The following is a 25,414-nucleotide window of genomic DNA, read 5'->3' on the forward strand; positions in this document are numbered from 1 at the left end:
CAGATCACATTCTTCAAACCTAGCTTGGGTTCTCTTTAAAGGCCTAGTTCAGGTTCCTACCCTCTAACCTAAGGGTCACATTGAGGCTCACACTACTTGGCCAGATACAGTAAGATAAAATGCAATTACATTGAACTAGTACAAGCACACGGGCATGTTCATTCCACAGATCAGTACATGCAGTGTGGTACCACAACGTGCAGGCTAACAATCTCAATGAAGTATACATTCTATGTAATGTATGCATCACACTGCTTGCATAAGGTCCGATGCACTGGCGTAACAATAGGGCCCTCGGGCCGGTTTGAGGGGCGGGAGGGGTCGCAGCATGAGGGGAAAGCCATGCTGCACTTTGGCAGGGAGGGGGACGGTCCCCCTCACCTCGAGCGCTCCCCTCCAGCGTTGAATAGTTTGTGTATGCAGGCAGCGGCAGATACATACCTTCCGTGCGCTCCAGCGTGGACGTTTCTCCCTCTAGTGTCCGACGCGACTTCCTATAAAGTATTTCTGCAGGGGGGCCCGGTGGGACCTTGTTACGCCCCTGGTCCGATGCAACTCTTCGGCCTGGAACCCACTAGCAGTACATTACTAAGCCATCTCTAAACGCTTTTGATTTAAAAAGCTCTTGCCAATGTAATGCTATGGGTGTGATCCCACTTGAGGGATGAGATTTCATAAAAATCCCCCATAGCATTGTATTAGCCAGAACTTTTTTTTAAATCACTGCTTAGAAAAGGCTGCTAGTGAGTCCCAGGCCTTCCCCTCCGTTGTCTCATTAATAAAGCACCAATCGATTATCGGAGCAGTTTAAGGGATTGCAGGGAAAAATTCACATCCCTTCAAACAGAATCACACCAAAATTGCTGCAGCTGGCAAGCACTGCCGATGACCTTAGTGGAACATAGGGTTGAACAGCCATAGTGATTTGTCAACCACCATCAAAAGTGCTCCTAGTGGGATACAGGCCCAATTCCAGGTTCATGCAAATTAAAGTATTCAGCTTGAAAATGTACTAATGGAAACCACACACACTAGGCAGAATCGCATGAGTTTTCCACATAACACAATGGAAATCGCATATTTCTGCCTAGTGTGTTCCTACCCTGAATAGCACCAAGGTGAAATTCAATTCATCCATTTTCAGGCTTCATAAATGTGCAACTCTGGATTTCCATCTCATTGACCATCCAAAATTGGGACTAGTATCAATTAAACCAAGTACACACTTGAGATAAGAATCTTTGGAAAATGAAAGATCACAGATGATTTTACCCCCTTCCATGTAGTATGAAAGCATACCTACACAGTTTATTCTATTAAAGCGGAATATAACCCTGCATTTCAACTTTGCTCTAAAACATTATTTACAGTATATTATATGCAACCAGCGGGTTTTTTTTTTTACTAGACCAGCATTGGAAGGGTTACACAGGGCTTTAAAGTTCCTGGAGATTTCTGCAGATGCATCCGAAGCTGAAATAGATACATTTTGTTTACATAAATGTATCTAAGTGTTGAATGTGACTCATCTCTCTGACTGAGAAGGAGCTTGGAGGACAGCCAAACAGTGTGTAACTATTTATCAATAGATACATGTAACTAAATAGAATGTATCTATCTGAACTTCTGCATATCTCTCCAGGGACCTTTAAAGTGAATGTTTACCAGATTCAAAAAGAAAAAGTCAGATACTCACCTAAGGAGAGGGAAGGCTCGGTCCTAATGAGCCTTCCCCCTCCTCTCCCGGTGCCGCGCAGGATCCCCCGTGGCAGTGTTCGACCAGTTCGGTCAAATACTGCCACTTCCGCATGCCTTCGGAAGCTTTCGGAAGCACTCGGGCTCCCGATGACGCGGCCACTCCATACTACGCATGCGCGAGCCCCTCTATGACGCACTCGCGCGTACGTAGTATGGATCGGCCCGTCTTCGGAAGCCTGAGTGCTCCCGAAGATCTCCGAAGTCCCTGCGGCGGCGGACGCGAACGGGAGAGCCAGCGCAGCACCGAGGGCACCGGGAGAGGAGAGGGAAGGCTCATTAGGACCGAGCCTTCCCTCTCCTTAGGTGAGTATCTGACTTTTTCTTTTTGAATCCGGTACCCATTGGCTTTAAACCTGTTTAACCCTTCCAATGCTGGTCTAGTAAAAAAAAAAATGCTTTTTGCATATAATATGCTGTAAATAATATTTTACAGCAAAGTTGAAATGCAGGGTTATATTCCGCTTTAAGCTAAACCCCCCATCAGATAAAAAAAAAAAAACCTTTGCAAGATGCTGCGTACATGCAAAACATCTGTTCCTGCAAAATGCATTCATAGTCTATGCTCACTGTAGATCTCATACACACCTTGTTTAACAGACATTTATCTGCATATCAGATCCAACAAGATGGATCTTCAGATGAATGTCCATTATGCTGGGCATACACTGCTCGATTTTGCCAGCGATTCTCTTATCTTCTGCTTGTTTTTATCTTTTTGCATGGTCTGCAATATGGAATCAAGCAGCGAAACGATCAGACATGTCAGAAATGATCCATGGAGCCATCTACATGGCTCAGAATCGAGACGTGTATTCCCAGCATTAAACAGGGTCTTATTAAGACTATCAATGCATTTTGCTGAAACTGATCTTTTGCATGTGTACAGCATCTCGCAAAGATTTTTATCTGATGGGGTACTCATCTTAACCCCCCTGGCGGTTTGCAAAAAATCCGCCAGGGGGCAGCAAATCTTTTTTTTTTTTATTTTTTTTTTTTTTTCATGTAGCGAGACAAAGTCTCGCTACATGATAGCCGCTGCTCAGCGGCATCCCCCCAGCCCCTCCGATCGCCTCCGGCGATCGGAGATCAGGAGATCCCGTTCAAAGAACGGGATCTCCTGGAGGGCTTCCCCCGTCGCCATGGCGACGGGCGGGATGACGTCACCGACGTCATCGACGTCAGAGGGGACTCCGATCTGCCCCATAGCGCTGCCTGGCACTGATTGGCCAGGCAGCGCACGGGGTCTGGGGGGGGGGGGGCGGCCGCGGCGAGAGGAATTGCGGCGGATCGGCGGGTAGCGGCGGCGATCAGATGCTACACGCAGCTAGCAAAGTGCTAGCTGCGTGTAGCAAAAAAAAAATTATGCAAATCGGCCCAGCGGGGCCTGAGCGGTGCCTCCCGGCGGCATAGCCCGTGCTCAGCACGGGCTTACCGCCAGGGAGGTTAATGGAACAGACTGTAGGTATGCTCTCATACTACATGGAAGGTGGTAAAGTTTGTCTGATTTTTCATTTTCCAAAGACTTCTCAAATGTGTACTTAGCTTAAAGAGTAACCGTCAGGCATAAAATAAATTTTATTTGTATCTGGTAAACAAGTCATAAGGATGCTGACCAAGCAATCCAATAGTTAAAATTACTATTACTTTTCGTGTTGATAAAAGGATTATTCCCCAGTTTATCTGACTCTTATTTGGTGCACACAAAAAGTTGCTGGGTTGTTTTTTTTGCTTCTGTACCTTAGTGGCTGGATGGTGTAATGGTTAAGGGCTCTGCATCTGACACAGGAAACCTGGGTTCGAATCTCGGCTCTGCCTGTTCAATGAGCCAGCACTTATTCAGTAGGAGACCTTTGGCAAGTCTCTCTAACACTGCTACTGCCTATAGAGTGCGCCCTAGTGGCTGCTGCTCTGGCGCTTTGAGTCCGCCGGGAGAAAAGCGCGATATGTTTTGTCTTGTCTTCCTTTTCAGACTTATATAATGCAGCCTGATTGGCTGAAGCCTCTTTCCCTTCTGTTTTGCCCTTCCACACCTCTGTTCCTCTCTGATTGGCCAATATTTCTCATGCTGAGACAATGCACTTTCTATAGTGAAATGCGGGCAAAATCAGGCAGAGACTGAGGAAATGACATCAGAATTAGCTTCAAAATATCCACTTAAAATGAGAAATGCTAAGAAGGATTTTGTCTTTTTTCACTTTAGAATAAAAAAAACTAAATCAAAATGCAGACAGAGCAATACATATGTTATGCAAGTAGAGCAAGTATTTATCTACATGTGTTTTTGTTCCTGAGATAGTATGGCTGACCTCTTTAAAGGGATACTTAACCACTTAAGGACCACAGTCTTTTCGCCCCTTAAGGACCAGAGCCTTTTTCTCCATTCAGACCACTGCAGCTTTCACGGTTTATTGCTCGGTCATACAACCTACCACCTAAAGGAATTTTACCTCCTTTTCTTGTCACTAATACAGCTTTCTTTTGCTGCTATTTGATTGCTGCTGCGAGTTTTAGTTTTTATTATATTCATCAAAAAAAGACATGAATTTTGGCAAAAAAAATGACTTTTTTAACTTGCTGTGCTGACATTTTTCAAATAAAGTAAAATTTCCTATACATTTGAGCGCGAAAGTTATTCTGCTACATGTCTTTGATAAAAAAAAAAACCATTCAGTGTATATTTATTGGATTGGGTAAAAGTTATAGCGTTTACAAACTATGGTGCCAAAAGTGAATTTTCCCATTTTCAAGCATCTCTGACTTTTCTGCGCACCTGTCAGGTTTCATGAGGGGCTAAAATTCCGGGATAGTACAAATACCCCCCAAATGACCCCATTTTGGAAAGAAGACATCCCAAAGTATTCAGTGAGAGGCATGGTGAGTTCATAGAAGATTTTATTTTTTGTCACAAGTTAGCGGAAAATGACACTTTCTGACAAAAAAAAGAAAAAAAAAGTTTCCATTTCTTCTAACTTGCGACAAAAAAAAAATGAAATCTGCCACGGACTCACTATGCTCCTCTCTGAATACCTTGAAGTGTCTACTTTCCAAAATGGGGTCATTTGTGGGGTGTGTTCACTGTCCTGGCATTTTGGGGGGTGCCTAATTGTAAGCACCCCTGTAAAGCCTAAAGATGCTCATTGGACTTTTGGCCCCTTAGCGCAGTTAGGCTGCAAAAAAGTGCCACACATGTGGTATTGCCGTACTCAGGAGAAGTAGTATAATGTGTTTTGGGGTGTATTTTTACACATACCCATGCTGGGTGGGAGAAATATCTCCGTAAATGACAATTGTTTTTTTTTTTTTTTACACACAATTGTCTATTTATAGAGATATTTCTCCCACTCAGCATGGGTATGTGGAAAAATACACCCCAAAACACATTATACTACTTCTCCTGAGTACGGCGATACCACATGTGTGGCACTTTTTTGCACCCTAACTGCGCTAAGGGGCCCAAAGTTCAATGAGTACCTTTAGGATTTCACAGGTCATTTTGAGAAATTTCGTTTCAAGACTACTCCTCACGGTTTAGGGCCCCTAAAATGCCAGGGCAGTATAGGAACCCCACAAACGACCCCATTTTAGAAAGAAGACACCCCAAGGTATTCCGTTAGTAGTATGGCGAGTTCATAGAAGATTTTATTCTTTGTCACAAGTTAGCGGAAATTGATTTTAATTGTGTTTTTTCACAAAGTGTCATTTTCCGCTAACTTTTGACAAAAAATAAAATCTTCTATGAACTCACCATACTCTTAACAGAATACCTTGGGGTGTCTTCTTTCTAAAATGGGGTCACTTGTGGGGTTCCTATACTGCCCTGGCATTTTAGGGGCCCTAAACCGTGAGTAGTAGTCTTGAACCCAAATGTCTCAAAATGACCTGTGAAATCCTAAAGGTACTCATTGGACTTTGGGCCCCTTAGCACAGTTAGGCTGCAAAAAAGTGTCACACATGTGGTATCGCTGTACTCAGAAAAAGTAGTATAATGTGTTTTGTGGTGTATTTTTACATATAACCATGCTGGGTGGGAGAAATATCTCTGTAAATGACACATTTTTGATTTTTTTTACACACAATTGTCCATTTACAGAGAGATTTCTCCCACCCAGCATGGGTATGTGTAAAAATACACCACAAAACACATTATACTACTTCTCAGTATGGCGATACCACATGTGTGACACTTTTTTGCAGCCTAGGTGCGCTAAGGGGCCCAACGTCCTATTCACAGGTCATTTTGAGGCATTTGTTTTCTAGACTACTCCTCACGGTTTAGGGCCCCTAAAATGCCAGGGCAGTATAGGAACCCCACAAGCGACCCCATTTTAGAAAGAAGACACCCCAAGGTATTCCGTTAGGGGTATGGTGAGTTCATAGAAGATTTTATTTTTTGTCACGAGTTAGTGAAAAATGACACTTTGTGAAAAAAACAATAAAAATCCAATTTCCGCTAACTTTTGACAAAAAATAAAATCTTCTATGAACTCATCATACACCTAACAGAATACCTTGGGGTGTCTTCTTTCTAAAATGGGGTCACTTGTGGGGTTCCTATACTGCCCTGGCATTTTACGGGCCCAAAACTGTGAGTAGTCTGGAAACCAAATTTCTCAAAATGACTGTTCAGGGGTATAAGCATCTGCAAATTTTGATGACAGGTGGTCTATGAGGGGGCAAATTTTGTGGAACCGGTCATAAGCCGGGTGGCCTCTTAGATGACAGGATGTTTTGGGCCTGATCTGATGGATAGGAATGCTAGGGGGGTGACAGGAGGTGATTGATGGGTGTCTCAGGGGGCGGTTAGAGGGGAAAATAGATGCAATCAATGCACTGGGGAGGTGATCGGAAGGGGGTCTGAGGGGGATCTGAGGGTTTGGCCGAGTGATCAGGAGCCCACACAGGGCAAATTAGGGCCTGATCTGATGGGTAGGTGTGCTAGGGGGTGACGGGAGGTGATTGATGGGTGTCTCAAGGTGTGATTAGAGGGGGGAAATAGATGCAAGCAATGCACTAGCGAGGTGATCAGGGCTGGGGTCTGAGGACGTTCTGAGGTGTGGGCGGGTGATTGGGTGCCCGCAAGGGGCAGATTAGGGTCTAATCTGATGGGTAACCGTGACAGGTGGTGATTGATGGGTAATTAGTGGGTGTTTAGAGGAGAGAAGAGATGTAAACACTGCACTTGGGAGGTGATCTGATGTCGGATCTGCGGGCGATCTATTGATGTGGGTGGGTGATCAGATTGCCCGCAAGGGGCAGGTTAGGGGCTGATTGATGGGTGGCAGTGACAGGGGGTGATTGATAGGTGATTGACAGGTGATCAGTGGGTTATTACAGGGAATAACAGATGTAAATATTGCACTGGCGAATTGATAAGGGGGGGGTCTGAGGGCAATCTGAGCGTGTGGGCGGGTGATTGGGTGCCCACAAGGGGTAGATTAGGGTCTAATCTGATGGGTAACAGTGACAGGTGGTGATAGGGAGTGATTGATGGGTGTTTAGAGGAGAGAAGAGATGTAAACACTGCACTTGGGAGGTGATCTGATGTCTTTTGGTGTGGGTGGGTGATCAGATTGCCCGCAAGGGGCAGGTTAGGGGCTGATTGATGGGTAGCAGTGACAGGGGGTGATTGACAGGTGATCAGGGGGGATAGATGCATACAGTACACGGGGGGGGGGGGGGGGTCTGGGGAGAATCTGAGGGGTGGGGGGTGATCAGGAGGGGGCAGTGGGCAGGGGGGGGGATAAAAAAAAATAGCGTTGACAGATAGTGACAGGGAGTGATTGATGGGTGATTAGTGGGGTGACTGGGTGCAAACAGTGGTCTGGGGGGTGGGCAGGGGGGGGTCTGAGGGGTGCTCTGGGCGATCAGGGGGCAGGGGGGGAAATCAGTGTGCTTGGGTGCAGACTAGGGTGGCTGCAGCCTGCCCTGGTGGTCCCTCGGACACCTGGGACCACCAGGGCAGGAGGCAGCCAGTATAATAGGCTTTGTATACATTACAAAGCCTATTATACATATGTGCAGCGGCGATCCGGGTGCTAGTAACCCGCCGGCGCTTCCGAACGGCCGGCGGGTTACTACGAGCGGTGGGCGGAGCGAGTTCCCGGCGGCTGATCGCGTCACGAATGACGCGATCGCCACATAGCCACTCCCGCAGCCGCCCCCGCCGATGGGCGTATTGCGGTCGTTTGGGCCCGGACTTTGCCGCCGCCCATCGGCTGGGGGCGGTCCTCAAGTGGTTAAGCCTGTGGAAAAAAAAAAAAAGTTTTACTTACTCACTGATCCTCCTGTCCCCAGCTACTTTCATTTTTGCCGACAGGCTTACTGCACAGGCCTGGCAACGTGTCTCCTTCACATTCCCATCTACTGGCGTCAGTGGACTGAGAGCATGGGACGGCTGCAAGGGGCTCAAGTACAAATAATTCTGGCTTGCATGCAAGTTGGATGTAGCTTCAAATTGCCCAAAAGTTTAACAGGAAATTGGTTTGAGCAAAGCCAGAACTAGGACTGTACTAGACAAGACAAATAACATTTATATTGCGCTTTTCTCCTTGCGGACTCAAAGCGCCAGAGCAGAGCAGCAGCCACTAGGGCACGCTCTATTGGCAGTAGCAGTGTAAGGGAGACTTGCCAAAGGTCTCCTACTGAATTGGTACTACTGTGCTTAAAGGGCATCCGAGATGGTGATTGAACGTAAATACATACATGGGGCTTCCTCCAGCCTGATCACTCCCTCGTAGGCCTTAGTCACCTCTTGGATTTTCTGCAATTGGCCCTGGAAAGTCCACCAATCCAGGGCCAACTGTGCATGCACATCCAGGCCATATGCTCCTGTCATTGGACTTCTTCACCCGCGCAGTACACTCACGCCGAGAGCACGCATGGCTGGACTGCACTAAACAGGGCCAGTTGCGGACAAATCAGACGGCAACTGAGGACGAAAAGGTAGTGATTAGTCCAGAGGAAGCCCCAGGTATGCATTTTTCTTTCAATCATTTCTTCTGCACGGTTCTGAAGAGGACCCTATGCGGCCCCTAAACAATTGTCATTTGGTGTTTTGACACATGATTGAAGAATAAAAGTTCTAACAAGAAGCTGGTGTGCTAACCAATCCTTTTGATGACTCAACCAGAACTATAGCTTGGTGTGGCTGAAGTGAGAGGTGTATGGAGTCTGCCATATTTCCTTTTAAACAATACTGAATACCTGGCAGCCCTGCTGATCTATTTGGCTGCAGTAGTTTCTCAACACTAGAAACAAGCACACAGCTAATCTTGTCAGATCTGACAAAGTCAGAAACACCTGATCTGCTGCATGCTTGTTCAGGGTCTAGGGCTAAAAGTATCAAAAAGCAGAGAATCAGCAGGGCTGACGGGCAACTGATATTGCTTTAAAGGAAATAAACATGGAAGCCTCCATATACCTCTCCCTTCAGGTGTCCTTTAAAGAGACACTGAAGCAAAATATATGATATAATGAATTGGTTGTGTACTATGAATAATTACTAGAAGATTAGCTGCAAAGATAATACTCATTTTTATTTTCAGGTATATAGTGTTTTTCTAACATTGCAGCATTCTATAATATGTGCAAGTTACACAACACTCAGCATTCAAAATGAGTCTTTCAGAGCAGTCTGAACTAATGACCTCTCCTCTGGCAGAGAAAAGACGTTTACTTACAGTTGAGATAATAGCCAGATAACAGCGCTCTCCACGACTTTGAAAGTCGTAGAGCTTAATGGCTTTTTTTGCATAGAGATAACTGGAGTGTCTTAACTCTTCCTGTACTGGAAACAATTAGACTGATGTATGTGATCTTAATGTTTTATTTCTTAGCTGTACTACACATACAAATCATAATATATTTTTTTCCGCTTCAGTGTCTCTTTAACATGAGCACACAGACAGACAGCATCCAAGCAAGTTGCTGGTTATCCAGCTGGTCCAAGGATTTGGTTGGCCAAATTAAAACCACCTCCTTAATACCTGGAGGTTTTTTTTTTGTTTTTTTTATTTGTTTTTTGCTCATCGCTACACACTATGAAGGTCTATATTTACATACAGTTTTAATGTAACCCAAATGACATAATTTGACACAGGATCAAACCTAATATGCAAGGGAACAGATTTTACACTTAATGCATTGCGTTTTGGCATCCACAAAAAGCATGCTGCATGCTTATTTTGCAGGTGCAAAAATGCAACACAAGAGTTAAGCTGGCCACTAACGGTCCAATTTCTAGCGAAAAATCGTTCGAGCGATCAGAAATTCTGATCGGATTGGTTGTAAATTATCTCCATAGGTGGACACAATCGATTATGAACGAGTGGAAAAATGTCGCCCGAATGAATTTTCGTCGAACGAAAATTTGGATTTTCTAGGTGGTCGTGATAGATAGGAAGCAATGATTGGTTAGTTGATGGTGTAGTGAACGATTTTTCGTCCGATCAGAATTTCTGATCGCTCGAACGATTTTTCGCTAGAACCGTTAGTGGCCAGCTTAAGAGGACCCTAAGGACTTCCTGTGTAAGTAGGCAGAGCTATACACTGGAAGCCAGCTAATATGGGGCTTCAGTGAAGAATCTTATACATGGACAATGCAGGTAGTTACAGCTTAGCGTTAGCATAGCTCTTGGTTTTTATGCTAGGTACACATGATACAGTTTTCAGACAGATTTAACGTCAGATTGACCATTTCCAACAGGTCCAATATATTTTCCATAGAAATGAAAAGCGATCGGAAATCAGATCAGACCTGCTGGAAATAGTTCTGACAGTAAATTGTATTGTATGTACCCAGCATTAGTTACCCCAGAGGTACGCTACAAGCTTAGATTCCCTTTAATTGGACGTTTACACACTAGGGATAAGTATCGATCAATGAGATGCAAAATTCCTCCTTGCATTTGAATTACATGTAAACTATGTGCAGCTTAAAATTGGACCAATCAGAACATCCTGTCTTATTAGTCCCAAGTTAAAACTGCATAACACTTTTAATGTAAGGAGAAATTTGCATTTCAATCATCCCCATTAAACACATCAGACTGCTGGTTTTGGATCAAGTGTACATGTCTTCCATTATCTACATTTTAACAACCAGTAAAGAGGCAGCAACATTACATACAAAAAGTTTAATTGAAATACTTGTGTAAAAAAATATGATCTCCATACATTTCACACCGTTAAAGAAAATAAAAATCATAAGGAAGCTGCATAAAATGCAGCCAGATCACAAAACACAGCTAATAAAATAAATTAAGGTTATGACTCTGCCACTTGCCCTCCCAGAGCCATTGCATGGAGACTATATAAAATTTCAATAACTTAAAATTCTGGTCAAAAAGCATCGTTTTTACATTTCTGGTGAACCAGACAAAAAAAAAAAAAAAAAAAAAAAGGCATAAATAACCAACTTTTAAGTTAGTCAAATCTGTGTTCCTTATATTAGACTTTTTACAAAAACTACCCATTAAAAGAAACTTGTAGAGTCATGGAAAGGAGGGCCAAAATTGTTATGGGGAAGGAGTGGAAGATGGGAAGGGGTAGGAGGAGGAGTTAGAGGGATTCTGGCATGACTGGAATGGAGGAAAAAAAAAAAAAAAAAAAAAAAAAAAGTCACTTGCTTCCTTGATTAGTGTTCTACTGGGAAGAAGTAGTAAAATAGACTTTCCAGAACTAGAAGCACAGTGTTCAATAAAAATAAATTAACCAAATAAATAGAGAAATAGTCTAAATATCGCAATAAATAACTAATACAAGGAAAAACAAGTTAAATACAGCTATGGAAAAGTAAAAGTCCTTGGATATTGCATTGATTGTGCATTTAACATGCCCATACACACTTAAGACTTGGAGGACATGGTTTAGGAGAAATGAAAATAAAATGGTCCTGTGTTGTCCCGTGGTAGAGAGAAGTGGAATTAAATAATGTAGGAACCTGTAGATTATAAAGATTGCATTCCTGTTCAAGGTTATAATACAGGCTGTATAAAGAACCTCATAAGGAATGGTTTGTATATACTAGCAATTATGCCCATCAATAAAGGGTGGATAACCCCAAGTTCATAAAATGGAGATACAGCAAAAGCTGATCCAATTGCACTATGAAACCAGGCTAAGCCAACAGTAATTGATTTTCTTTGGACATACACAGCCCCAAATGGAAAATAAAATAAAAAGTGTAACACGCACAAACAGAAAGTCCCAGTTAAGCAGCTTTCAAAAAAGGCACTCAAAAGCAAATAAAAATCTAGTCCAGGCTCTATGAGAGCAAACAGTATTCTATGTTCTGAAGAGGTCACTGTTTTCTCTTATGTAAATAAGGTCAGTCCATTTGTGTAAGCAATGGCCTACAACTCTCAGATCATCTTGTCCATTACAGTTCAGGGAGATAACTGCAAAACGTTGACAGAAAAAAAATCCTGTATAAAGAACTATATAGTGTAGTGTATGTTTACATCCCTCCTTGGTAGTATTGGCAGCAGCAGAGTTTTCTGCTTCATTCTTGCTCCCACTTGCAAGTTTGGAATCTGTTCATAGACTCTCATTGCTTGAACTTGTGCTAGATGAATCTGTGTCAATTGTCCGTAGTCTTAAATCACAGTCCTCTGATTTCACCAGGTCACACTTGCACATCCAGGGATGATCAAAAATCTGTTCAAGTGTTGGTCGGTCGGAAGGCCTCAAGGAAAGGCACCATTTGATAAGTTGTTGGCACTCTGCGGGCGGAATAAAAAGGATTATTAAAATATGAAAACCAGATACACAATGCACATACATGGCTGCAAAGTAGTACAATTTTTGAATACTTTGGTTCTACACACCTGGGGAAATTCTTCGCCTGAAGTACAACCGGACACGGAGGATTTCTTCATCCTGCTCAAAAGGGATATCTCCACAAACCATGTCATAAAGGAGGACACCCAATGACCACACAGTTGCTGATCTTCCATGATACCGGTGATATCTGACCCATTCTGGTGGACTGTATACTCTTGTCCCTGGAATGATAGATCAACAAAATTTCTTTAATAAAGAGACAGGTCAAACAAGGCAAATACAGTGCTAGAAAGGCAAGACAACACAATTAAACTGACTATTCTATTGCAAAGAACACTGTATGCATCAGCTGTTTACTAGGCTCCCTTTCAAAGACCACGTGGCAGCTGTAGCATTCCAAAAATAGACACAAAGGAAGGCGAGTGTGCAGAGGAGAGCAATCTGATCACCCTTTGCTGTCTTACCACAGCTACATTTCCCTAGCAAAAGGCACTGGTATTGTTATTCTTGCCCCCTCCCCCATCCTGTGTGTAAAAGCTCAGGCACTGCACAGCTCCCTTGGTTCTCTACAGTTCCTTGGATACCAAACAAAAACCTGGAATCTGTGAAGCGCACAGTCACGTGAGCTGGGGCTTCGGGTTTCACAACAAACAGATGTGAAATGAGGCTGCTACAGTCATCTTGGAGATGTACGCCCACAGCAAGAAGGGAGGGAGAACGAGGGAACAAATGTACACCCACAAACCGATCACTCATTCTGTTCCAATAAATATATCTCTCCAGTTTAATACATACATATTTCTTAGTCTTACAAGTGTTGACAGCAAAATGTAAACTCAAAAATCAATCCCATACTACTATAGCCAACATCTAGAGGTTAGATCACACAAAAAACACATCCTCAGCCTTCAGTTTTTAAAAACACACAAGTGAGCCAATTACTCAACACTGATACCAATGCAGCAGTACACCATAACCACTCAGGTTTTAGTTAAAAACAACCTGAGTGGCTGCTCTGGGCAGCTGTCCTAAAGGAAAAAAATAAAATACTTCCACTATTTTAGTTCAGCATTATTTTGCTAGTAAACACTAATCTGAAGGATGAGTGGGTTGATATTGCAGGTGGATTTGGGGGGGGGGGGGGGGGGGGGGAGGAAAGAACAGGTGTGACAATGACATTAAAAAGTCATGAGGCTAAAAATAATGTCAATATGAAGGGGAAGCAGAAAGCCCCCCCACCCACAATCCCTGCTGGATAATGGGTAGGAATGACCTGCACGATGCGCAGATCATACAGGGGAGGGGCTGCGGGGAATCACAGGCTAAGCAATGCAGCAGCACAACCGCATCAGGCAACATCTCTACAAGCACAGTAATGCCAGAGCCAGTAACGAGATAGACATACCGTCAAAGTCTGTGTAGACCGTATCTCTAAGTACTGCCCCAGAGCCAAAGTCAATGAGCCGCAGCTCCCCGGTCCGCATATCCACCAGCAGGTTCTCATCCTTGATGTCCCGGTGCACCACCCCACAGCTGTAGCAGTGCCGCACCGCTTCCAGCACTTGGCGGAAGAAGCCCCGAGCTGTGTCCTCATCCAGAGCCCCTTTCTCTGTGATGTAGTCAAACAAATCCTTCACTGGCTCCGGCCGCTCCATCACCATTAAAAAGCCATCAGCTCTTTCGTACCAGTCCAGCAGTTTAATGACACCTCGGAACCCAGTGCCAACCTTCTTCAGCAGAAAGATCTCCAGGGGCACCACAACACCATTCTGGGGGGGGGGGGGAAAGAGACACAGGTATAAGTGGGGGAGAGAGACCCAGGGGTCCAACATGGGGGGGTGGGGGCAGCCCAGGTGTTCCAACATGTCCATCAAAATAGCATATAAATCTTACTGAGCATGTGCAAAGTCATGAAGTACATAAATAAACCCCATAATACCCTCCTGCAGAATTAATCTTGCAGACAGAGGTTCCAGCCCAGAAAGCAGGCAAGGGTCCTGGTTTGAAGTGTCCATTATCCAAATGGACAGAATGAAAAAAAAATTGTCAGAATGAAGAGAGGACAGAGCCGGCAGGGGGGGGGGGGGGGGGGGGCGGCCGCATTGATTCCACCTTAAACACATGCTATTTTGACAATTAATGCTGAAGTGTTGGAACGCCGTTCTGCCGACGAAATAGCCTACCCTCGAATCTGCATACATTCAGTGACAAATTCTTGGGCAGGAAGGTTGGGAGGAGATAGTAAAGTCTATGGGATGTAGGTTAGTTCGAGGATTGTAGGCTATATCGTTGGAACACCGGCAATCTGCTATTACCAGGAGGGAAACACGACGCCCACACACTACCACCAATGTAAACATTAAGCCGTGGCAGCCTGACACTTGTCACCAATGCACTGTAATGGCGGGACACTCACCAGGGTTCCCCAGTCCGTCACTCTGTCCTTGGAGACGTGCTTCACTGCCACCTGCGGGGAGACATGAGAGGAGAGCTGTCAGTACATCCATAGAGCAATACCAGGGGTGACAGCCCCGCACACCCGCCATCTCTCCCGTACACCTGCCATCTACTCACCGGTAATCCGTCTGAGATCCGGCTGCCCGAATACACTGTGCCGAAGCCCCCGCTGCCCAGCACGGAGCCCACCTGGTACACCTTCTCGAATGGCTCCTTCTCTGGCTTGCCTGGAAGAGAAGGGGAGACACGGTAAGTATGGTCGGTGGCAGACGGACACCCCGCGTAATGCAGGCAGGTAAGTAGCAGCTGTCCTCCTGTGCCCTACCTACCTGGCTGCAGGATCTTCACTTGCAGATGCTCCATGCTGGTCGGGGTGCAAATATGAGCCAGGGAACCGAATTTGGACAGTAGCATCTTAATGGGAATCCGTCAGAGGGAAAGTCTGTCAAATAGTCCCGGTGCCGGTCCGGCCACGTAGCTGCGTCACTCCCAGAGACACGCCGGCTTCTGCCTCACACTAGTAACACATCCATCGGCTTCCCACAGTCCACAGTAGGAGGAAAGCAGTCCCAGCAATGTCCGTGGTAAGGATAATCCGCCCGGTGTGTGCAGCCGGTGCGAGGACTGCTGCCGCTGTGCAGCCAATAGCAGCTCTGTGCTGGTGATTAGTTCTATGATTAGCAGCAACACACACTCCACCACCACCGCCCTCCCCTCTTCTGAGCTCAATTACTGACAGACCTGCCTCTTAACTCCTAGTATTTTGGTCCAGCGAGATGCTCGACTGATATCCCTCCGCGCCAGGGAGACACCTTTGTCTGCTGCAAAGTCTATGGAAGCTCCCAAATACCGACTACGACAAACCGATGGCGTACGTGTCAGCTCTCCCGCAGATGAATTTTTCCTCAAAAAGCATTTATCGTGATATACAACGGTTTGTTTCCAATTGGCACTACTTTGTTAGTAGTAGCTAGACACCGCGGAGGACGACATGTCTGAAAATACAGCCATGCTCAAACTCACATTAGCGTTTATTTACATATTTTATGTAGCCGGGCTTTCGCCAATGGCTGGCCGCATTTAGATTTCACTGTTCTGCCGCCGCCAATAGGCGCAGGCTGCGTTTGCATATGTATGAGGTGAAATGGGGGCGTAAGGCGGGAATTCCTAAGCGCGCATTTTACCCCCCCCCCCCCCCCCCCCCCCCCCCCTCGGTTTCAGGCACAGTCAGGCAGCGCTGGGAAAGGTCAGAGAAGCGGAGACAGTGCTGCGTCTGAGAGAGAGAAGGGAGGGGGGGATGCGTGTGCTGCCAATTACACAGTGCACCAAAATCACCATGCCGACTACAGCACGAAGCGCAGAACCAGCAGCCATTTTTAATCATTGCAATTATTATCGCCATAGCCAATTACTACAGGACACTCGCGTTTTGCAGTGAGTTTGACAGGAAAATAATGTCCAGCGTGTGAGCTGCTGCCATACTATTCCTAAGCCTAACAGCATCATGCCTGAATGTATTACGCAGCAGCAATAATCCACTAACGCAGCCCCAGGCTGAAAGACTAGTTATCAGGTGTTGTGATGGTTTCTGCAACGACTGCTATAGTGGCGATAATAATTAGGAAGCTCACTGTGCAGCGGAGCTTTCTCAGTCAGCGCCCTTCCGAATCCCCATAGCCTGGAGTGTAATGACAAGGATGTACCGCTGGTGGCGCTGGCCCTTCAGAGGACGCGCGCCTCCTGAGCTGCTTAGCAGCAGCGCTTCGCTCTAGACTTGGGGAGAGCCGCTTTTTAATGCAGTTGAAATGTTTCGCATACTTTGCAGGGGGACGCTCGTAGGGTCATGCGAGGATAGCAGACTGGAGACTATACTAAAGTGAGAAAGGAATGTGTTTTACAACCTGCAGTCCCCCTGTCTACATTCTACTTATGGATGGAGGGAATTTTATAAAAAGAACCGATTCTTGTAGAAATACATTTTACGTTTCTGATCGTTTGTATTTTTTCAAGGGAAGGTCAGCAAGGGAAACGTGTCAGGCTGCATCTCCATACTTCTGTATCTACATTTTTAATCACAGTACACTATAAAGATAACTAGTCTGTGAAAATCTGGATTGAATGAAAGAAACAGCATGTAATAAAACTGCAGGATTTTTTTTTTGTATTTTGTTTAGGAGTATAGCAGACAAGGTCATAGCTTTCTTCCTCTGCTTGCTAGAGGCAGAAATGTAAAACTACGTTTGCAGCAATGCTGTAGGTAAAGTGATGTACTGCGGCTTGGCTAAGCACATGTCAAGGCTCTTGTGTAAATAACAATGAATCAACAGAAATGAGCTTGAGAAATGAAACACCTAGTAAACTGGCAGGGGCGTAACTAGAAATCACTGGGCCCCCCTGCGAATATTTGGATGGGGCCCCCCCCATAGGTGCCAAATAATCGTAATGGGGCAGCGTTTCACTGTAAATTAATTGTAAAGTGGGCAGCATTTTACCAGACAATCGTAATGTGGGCCAGAAAATCGTAATGTGGGCAGAGTTCACCAGAAAATCGTAATGTGGGCCTTTAGAAAATCATAATGTGGGCAGAGTTCACCAGAAAATCGTAATGTGGGCACCAGTCACCAGAAAATAGTAACGTGAGCAGCAGTCACCAGAAAATTGTAACGTGGGCAGCATTTACCAGACAATCGTAATGTGGGCAGCGTTCACCAGAATATCGTAATGTGGGACAGAAAATCGTAATGTGGGCAGAGTTCACCAGAAAACTGTAACATGGACAGCATTCACCAGACAATCGTAACTTGGGCAGTGTTCACCAGAAAATCGTAATGTGGGCCAGAAAATCGTAATGTGGGCAGCGTTCACCAGAAAATCGTAACGTGGACAGCATTCACCAGACAATCGTAACGTGGGCAGTGTTCACCAGAAAATCGTAATGTGGGCCAGAAAATCGCAATGTGGGCAGCAGTCACCAGAAAATCGCCATCTGGGCAGCAGTCACCAGAAAATTGCAATGTGGGCATCAGTCACCAGAAAATCCTAATGTGGGCAGCAGTCACCAGAATATCGTAATGTGGGCAGCAGTCACCAGAAAATCCTAATGTGGGCAGCAGTCAGTCACCAGAATGTCGTAATGTGGGCAGCAGACACCAGAAAATCCTAATGTGGGCAGCAGTCACCAGAAAATCGCAATGTGGGCAGCAGTCACCAGAAAATCGCAATGTGGGCAGCAGTCACCAGAAAATCGCAATGTGGGCAGCAGTCACCAGAAAATCCTAATGTGGGCAGCATACACCAGAAAATCGTAATGTGGGCAGCAGACACCAGAAAATCGCAATGTGGGCAGCAGACACCTGAAAATCGCAATGTGGGCAGCAGACACCTGAAAATCGTAATGTGGGCAGCAGACACCTGAAAATCGTAATGAGGGCAGCAGACACCTGAAAATCGTAATGAGGGCAGCAGACACCTGAAAATCGTAATGTGGGCAGCAGACACCTGAAAATCGTAATGTGGGCAGCAGACACCTGAAAATCGTAATGTGGGCAGCAGACACCAGAAAATCATAATGAGGGCAGCAGACACCAGAAAATCGTAATGAGGGCAGCAGACACCAGAAAATCGTAATGTGGGCAGCAGACACCAGAAAATCACAATGTGGGCAGCAGACACCTGAAAATCGTAATGAGGGCAGCAGACACCTGAAAATCGTAATGAGGGCAGCAGACACCTGAAAATCGTAATGTGGGCAGCAGACACCTGAAAATCGTAATGTGGGCAGCAGACACCAGAAAATCGTAATGAGGGCAGCAGACACCAGAAAATCGTAATGAGGGCAGCAGACACCAGAAAATCGTAATGTGGGCAGCAGACACCTGAAAATCACAATGTGGGCAGCAGACACCTGAAAATCACAATGTGGGCAGCAGACACCTGAAAATCGTAATGAGGGCAGCAGACACCTGAAAATCGTAATGAGGGCAGCAGACACCTGAAAATCGTAATGTGGGCAGCAGACACCTGAAAATCGTAATGTGGGCAGCAGACACCTGAAAATCGTAATGAGGGCAGCAGACACCTGAAAATCGTAATGTGGGCAGCAGACACCTGAAAATCGTAATGAGGGCAGCAGACACCAGAAAATCGTAATGTGGGCAGCAGACACCTGAAAATCGTAATGAGGGCAGCAGACACCTGAAAATCGTAATGTGGGCAGCAGACACCTGAAAATCGTAATGAGGGCAGCAGACACCAGAAAATCGTAATGTGGGCAGCAGACACCAGAAAATCGTAATGGGGGCAGCAGACACCAGAAAATCGTAATGTGGGCAGCAGACACCTGAAAATCGTAATGAGGGCAGCAGTGACCAGAAAATCGTAATGAGGGCAGCAGACACCAGAAAATCGTAATGTGGGCAGCAGACACCTGAAAATCGTAATGTGGGCAGCAGACACCTGAAAATCGTAATGAGGGCAGCAGACACCTGAAAATCGTAATGAGGGCAGCAGACACCTGAAAATCGTAATGTGGGCAGCAGACACCTGAAAATCGTAATGAGGGCAGCAGACACCAGAAAATCGTAATGTGGGCAGCAGACACCTGAAAATCGTAATGGGGGCAGCAGACACCAGAAAATCGTAATGTGGGCAGCAGACACCTGAAAATCGTAATGAGGGCAGCAGACACCTGAAAATCGTAATGTGGGCAGCAGACACCTGAAAATCGTAATGAGGGCAGCAGACACCTGAAAATCGTAATGAGGGCAGCAGTAATGTGGGGCTGTGGTGGGCAGCGAGCGGCGGGCAGATACATACCTGCTTCCGTGCGTTCCATTGGAGACTTCTCCCTCTAGCGGCTGACGTCACTTCCGGAAGTGACGTCAGCCGCTAGAGGGAGAAGTCTCCGATGGAACGCACGGAAGCAGGTATGTATCTGCCCGCCGCTCGCTGCCCACCACAGCCCCACAGACACTTACGAGCTGGAGGGGAGCACAGAGGGGAGAGCCCCGAGGTGAGGGAGAGGGGGGAACTACCCCTCTCCCCGCCGACTGTGGGCAAGGCTTTCCCCTCATGCTGCCACCCCTCCAGCACCCACAAAACGGCCCCAAGCGGGCCCCAGGGGGGGGCCGGGCCCCCCCGCGGGCGCAGGGGCTGCAGGGCCTATTCCTACGCCCCTGTAAACTGGGCATATATGCCCTTTAATGATACACTGGTCGATTTGCCATCAGATTCGACCAACAGATAGATCCCTCTCTGATCGAATCTGATCAGAGAGGGATCGTATTGCTGCCTTGACTGCAAACAGATTGTGAATCGATTTCAGCATGAAACCGTTCACAATCTGTGGTGGAGGTGGTGCTGCCGCCGCTCCCCCCCCCCCCCCCGCATGCATTACCTGCTCCGCCGGCGCGACTCCCCAGGTCACCGCTGTCTTCTTCTCCGCTCTGGTCTGGTCTCCGGGTCCGGCATGCTTTACTTCTTCCTGTCTGGGGGAAGTTTAAACAGTCCACTTCTTCCTGTCTGGGGGAAGTTTAAACAGTAGAGCGCCCTCTACTGTTTAAACTTCCTGCCGGGACAGGAAGAAGTGAAGCATGTCGGACCCGGAGACCACACCAGAGCGGAGAAGACAGCGGAGACCTGGGGAGTCGCACCGGCGGAGCAGGTAATGTATTGCAGCTGTATTGCATCGGTCGTCGGGCACTCGAACGCCGCTAGCGACGCGCTCCCTACCCGCAGGCAATCAGCGGTAATTTCCCGCACGGAGCGATCGACGGGATCGATCTATTTTGGGACGAAATAGATCGAAATTTAGTGTGTAGCTTGAACAGTGATCAAATCTGCTGTCGATCGGCGGGGAATCGGCCTAGTGTATGGCCAGCTTTAGAATAGTGTCCCTATGAACAACTTTTTTAAGCCCTTCATTAGTGACCAGATTTTTCTGGGTTCAACCTGGGACGGGAGGGGGGATCCGGGGGGGGGGGGGGCAGGGGGTGTTTGGGCACTGTGCCTAAAAAAGGCCGGGTGGGGGCGTTCGCGCTGAAAATTAGGCATGGCCGTGACATTGTGTGGGCGGAGCTAACATAATGATGTAACGGCGAGGCATAAGAAAGCAGTGTTTCCGCCATGATGTGGTGAAATGAGGATTCGCATCATGGGTGTGCAGAAACTGTGTGATGCTATTTATTAGTATACTGTAACCCCACAGCAGCAAATGTAGCCAACTATGACCGTTAAATAATAAATGCAGCAACAGTTTCTCCAGACACCAGAAAATAAATGCAATTTGGGCAGCTTTTCCGCAGAAAATAACGCAATGTGGTGAAGATGTCAGCAGGAAATAACACAATGTGGGCAACATGTCAGCAGGAAATAACGCAATGTGGGCAACATTTCAGCAGTAAGTAAAACGCAATGGCCTCGATTCATAAAAGTGCTGTCGGTAAGGTAAATTAGAGTGGGGAAACACAGCTGTCGGTATTTCAGCCTTCTGGGTGGTCATTCATAAAAATGTTTCTAGTTGTTATAGGAGTGCGGAGATATTCCGCTGTAGGCTGGCGTTAGGCTGTCGGTACGCATGCGGAAACAGGAGAAGCTGGCCGAGTCCCTCCGTGCGGTGTTCTCTCTGCTGCTGCTTGGGAGGTCTGTCCCATTCACTGAAATGTATTCCGCACGCTTCTCGCCACATCAGAGGTAGCGGTAATCCCCGTCTGCATACCGCTTCCTCTAATCTTTATGAATTGACAGTTGTTACTTTTCTCAAGATAATCACAGTGCAAGGCGGTGATTTATCACTCTGCTCGCGAATGTCGGCTTTTCATGCGGAAAAAGCCTTTATGAATACAAATTTTGCTGTGTGGTCGGTAAAGTGAGCTGTTTTCAGCATTTCCGCATGCGGGAATGCTTTATGAATCGAGGCCAATGTGGGCAACATTTCACCATAAAATAAAATGCAATGTGGGCAACATTTCAGCAGAAAATAACGCAATGTGCGCAACATTTCAGCAGTAAATAACGCAATGTGTGCTACATTTCAGCAGTAAATAAATTCAATGTGGGCAACATTTCAGCAGTAAATAACGCAATGTGGGCAACATTTTAGCAGAAAATAAATGCAATGTGGGCAACATTTCAGCAGGAAATAACGCAATGTGTGCAGCATAACACCTGCAAAAAAAATAATTTACTCACCTGACAGAAATCCCCTCACGCTGCCGGCCTCTGGTGTGTGTGCAGCTCCCCCAAGGTCTTCCTCAGACTACATGCAGTCTCCCGCGCTGATGGAATAGTAGGGCTACAGGAAGATGGCGCCCGAAGCCCTGTACTGGAGACACAAATAGTCTCCAGTACAGGGCTTCGGACGCCATCTTCCCGTAGCCCTGCTCTGACCTGCCGAACACTATGGGCTTGATTCACAAAGCGGTGCTAACTGTTAGAACGCCTGTGAAAACCCCCTTAGCACGTCTAAACCAGCTTTTCGCGCGCAAAACTTTATGCACGCAAAACTTTATGTGCGTAAAACATCACGCGCACACTGCACAGAGCGCAGGGCGCTCTGCACGAAGTGCCCATTAACCTCCTTGCCGGTCTAAAAAATCCGGCAAGGAGGCAGCGCCGCACTTTTTTTAAATTTATTTATTTTTTAAATCATGTAGCGAGCCCAGGGCTCGCTACATGATAGCCGCTGAGCGGCGGCATCCCCCCACCCACTCCGATCACCTTCGGCGATCAGAGTATGCAGGAAATCCCGTTGAGAACGGGATTTCCTGCAGGGCTTCCCCGGTCGCCATGGCGACGGGGCGGGATGACGTCACCGACGTCATGGACGCCGGGACGTCACAGGGAACCCCGATCCGCCCCTCAGCGCTGCCTGGCACTGATTGGCCAGGCTGCGCAGGGGTCTGGACCGGGGGGGCGGCTCGGCGAGGCGAGTAGCGGCGAATCGGCGGCGAGCGGCGGCGATCGCGTACTACACGCAGCTAGCAAAGTGCTAGCTGCGTGTAGGGAAAAAAAATATGCAAATCGGCCCAGCGGGGCCTGAGAAATCTTCCTGCGCAGGTTACCCCGAGCTGAGCTCGGGATAACCGGCAAGGAGGTTAAAGCCTATGGGACTTAGTGCGCACATAGGACTTTGTGTGCGTAAAAGTTTACTCGCAAAACTTTGCGCGCGATCTGATTGAGAAATCCGGTGCTAACCTACTTAGCACCCTGGTTAGCACGTCTAAAGACTTTAGAAGTGCTAAGTAGGTTAGCACCGCTTTGTGAATCAAGCCCTATGCAGGCTAGAGCGGGGCTGCGGGCTATGAACTGGCACGGCGTCTACCGCTGACAGTTGCAATTACGGTGGCCAGAGTCCCGAGGCCGGGACGTCCCGCTGCTTAAAGCGGGACGTTTCCCGGGACGCAAGGCATCCTGGGACAGCGGACCCCAAAGGCGGGACGTATGGTCACCGTACCTTCATGCACATATAAAAATGGCTGGAACAATTTTGTTTTGGTGGCAGTTTAGGGACATTTGGTGTACACTGATTATTATGAGCGCTGAGCAGTATGCTTTGTTCTTTAGACAGGGCCAGCGGCAGCACTTCTATGGGGAAAATTGGGCAATAGCCCAGAGCCGTCTGACAGGTCTCCCCTCCCAGGTCTCCCCTACCTCGAGTGAATAGTGGTCCCTGGGTCACTGAGAAGAGGTGCCACGGAAGCACACGGACAGAAGCAGGAGCATGCCGGCCTCACAGGTGAGTTCATTTTGGGAGGGTGGGTTCCACTAGCTGGCACTAGGGTCCTGGGGAAAATCTTTCTCTGTCTGGAGGGGTTCAGAAAAAGAGCAGCTACCTAATACTACCACCGCTCTTATACTACATGGAAGTGGTAAAATTGTCCAGTTAAAATTAGATGTGTGTGGCGGGCTTAAAGTGTACCTGAGATGACTTAAATAGAAGAATTTATACTTACCTGAGGCTTTCTCCAGCCCCATCTACTCGGTGGGCTTCCTTGCTGTCCCCACAGATGGCAAGGGAGAGCCCCAGGTAAGTATAAATTCTGCTATTTAAGTCATCTCAGGTTACTTTTAAGCCTGGTAAGGATCGAGACAGAATTCCTCGAAGTCTACAACTATTAATTACTATGTAGTAGCTGTTTGGCTGCTAACCGCTTTCATCGTCCAAATCGCTGCTTGGGCGGCCAATCCCACCTAATTAAACACCTGTGTCGCTGTATCCTTCTCCTGCCTGTCCCTGTGTCTGTGCTTTTGCGTACCACGCTTGGGTGGCACGTAGGCGGACTTTAGAGCAGGAGGAGGACGGGGCCAAGGGGTGGGCGTGCGCATGCACGGTGACATGCGAGTGGCCTAGAGCCCGTTATTGTAACAGGCTTAGGTCCGTTCCCCATTTCCCCAATGCAACAGCATTTTTTGTCTGGTTCCGTTCCACAGGCAGAACAGTCCGGAAAATTAGGGCCTGCAGCATTTTTTTGGTCCGAGGAACGGAACTTATCCGTACCAACAGACGCCTGTGAACAGTCCAATAGGTTAACATTGGATCCTTTCACATCCGTTCAGTTTGTACAGCATACGTTGCGGTTACGTTCCATAAAAAAATGTAGATGTGAACCGGGCCTTAGCAATTTAGCAAAAGTTTTTGTATCTTGCTCAGTTGCATTTGTCTGCAGTGACCAGAGCTGGTGGTTCTGGCTGAAACTTGCAAACATAAAATGTACTTGTTGTTCATCTGGCCGAAAACCGCTAGATTGTGCAACTTTTTAGTCATGTTCTTGTTATGTTTGGTAAATTTTCCAATTTGGTAAATTTACTACAGTAAATTGAAATAACTATGATGGAAATGTCTTGGAAGTAACATGTGTGCTATACACATGTCAGCTCATTTGCACCTGCTATTATCAGCATGATTAATATATACAATGGATTTTGGTAACAAAAGCCTCTATTGTTGTATTAATTGATTATCCAATAGCTTTTAGCATTTAAAAGCCTCACTAAAGGCACAGAAGGTTCTCTCAATTACCTGATGGAAGAGAGGTTTCAAAAGCTTTGGTAAACAGTATTTTTATTGCTTTACCATTATTGCCCAACATATGCTCTATCATGCTTTTGGCTTTTAACAGGTCTATTATTTGTATCTTTATATGTATACACATGTGCAATTTAAAGGATGCAAATAATAACATGATTCTTAAATGGTGAGTTTACATGAAACAAACAAACAAACAAAAAAATGTAGCCCTGAATTATGGTCAACAAACAGCTACATAGCTTGACCTCTGTAGTTTATTACACCTGAACTAAGAGGTCTTTGGAGACTATCATATATATTTCCTGTTAACTCTTTTGGGACCGGACAGTTCTGGCCCCTTTAGGACCAGAGCTGTCCTTTCCCTCTTGTGAGCTGTGATTACTGTGATTG

The 25,414-nt window shown here is 46.5% G+C and overlaps 1 protein-coding gene and 2 long non-coding RNA genes across 5 annotated transcripts in view; 1 reads left to right on the forward strand and 2 right to left on the reverse strand.

The window, feature by feature from the left end:
• LOC137563642 (uncharacterized) overlaps window positions 1-16,729 on the reverse strand; it is a 35,416-nt gene extending 18,687 nt beyond the window's left edge. The window contains exon 1 of the long non-coding RNA XR_011030399.1: window positions 16,629-16,729. This is a non-coding gene — a long non-coding RNA (uncharacterized lncRNA). The remainder of the gene's footprint in view (window positions 1-16,628) is intronic.
• Window positions 10,878-16,034, reverse strand: PIM3 (Pim-3 proto-oncogene, serine/threonine kinase). Its single transcript, XM_068276341.1, has 6 exons — window positions 15,327-16,034; window positions 15,115-15,224; window positions 14,957-15,007; window positions 13,946-14,309; window positions 12,585-12,761; window positions 10,878-12,479 (listed from the first exon to the last, which is right to left on the reverse strand). Exons 1-6 carry the CDS (start codon window positions 15,409-15,411, stop codon window positions 12,295-12,297), a joined length of 972 nt encoding a protein of 323 aa, XP_068132442.1. The 5' UTR covers window positions 15,412-16,034; the 3' UTR covers window positions 10,878-12,294.
• The window catches only part of LOC137563641 (uncharacterized), a 95,096-nt gene continuing 84,678 nt past the window's right edge, over window positions 14,997-25,414 (forward strand). The window contains exons 1-2 of one of the 3 annotated variants that reach the window (XR_011030398.1): window positions 14,997-15,246; window positions 23,560-23,731. This is a non-coding gene — a long non-coding RNA (uncharacterized lncRNA). Of the gene's footprint in view, window positions 15,247-16,804; window positions 16,874-23,559; window positions 23,732-25,414 lie in introns of those variants that run through there. The other 2 variants (XR_011030396.1, XR_011030397.1) reach the window with 2 other exon arrangements.

The sequence above is a fragment of the Hyperolius riggenbachi genome, chromosome 3, assembly GCF_040937935.1.
Source record: "Hyperolius riggenbachi isolate aHypRig1 chromosome 3, aHypRig1.pri, whole genome shotgun sequence".
Classification (NCBI taxonomy): domain Eukaryota; kingdom Metazoa; phylum Chordata; class Amphibia; order Anura; family Hyperoliidae; genus Hyperolius; species Hyperolius riggenbachi.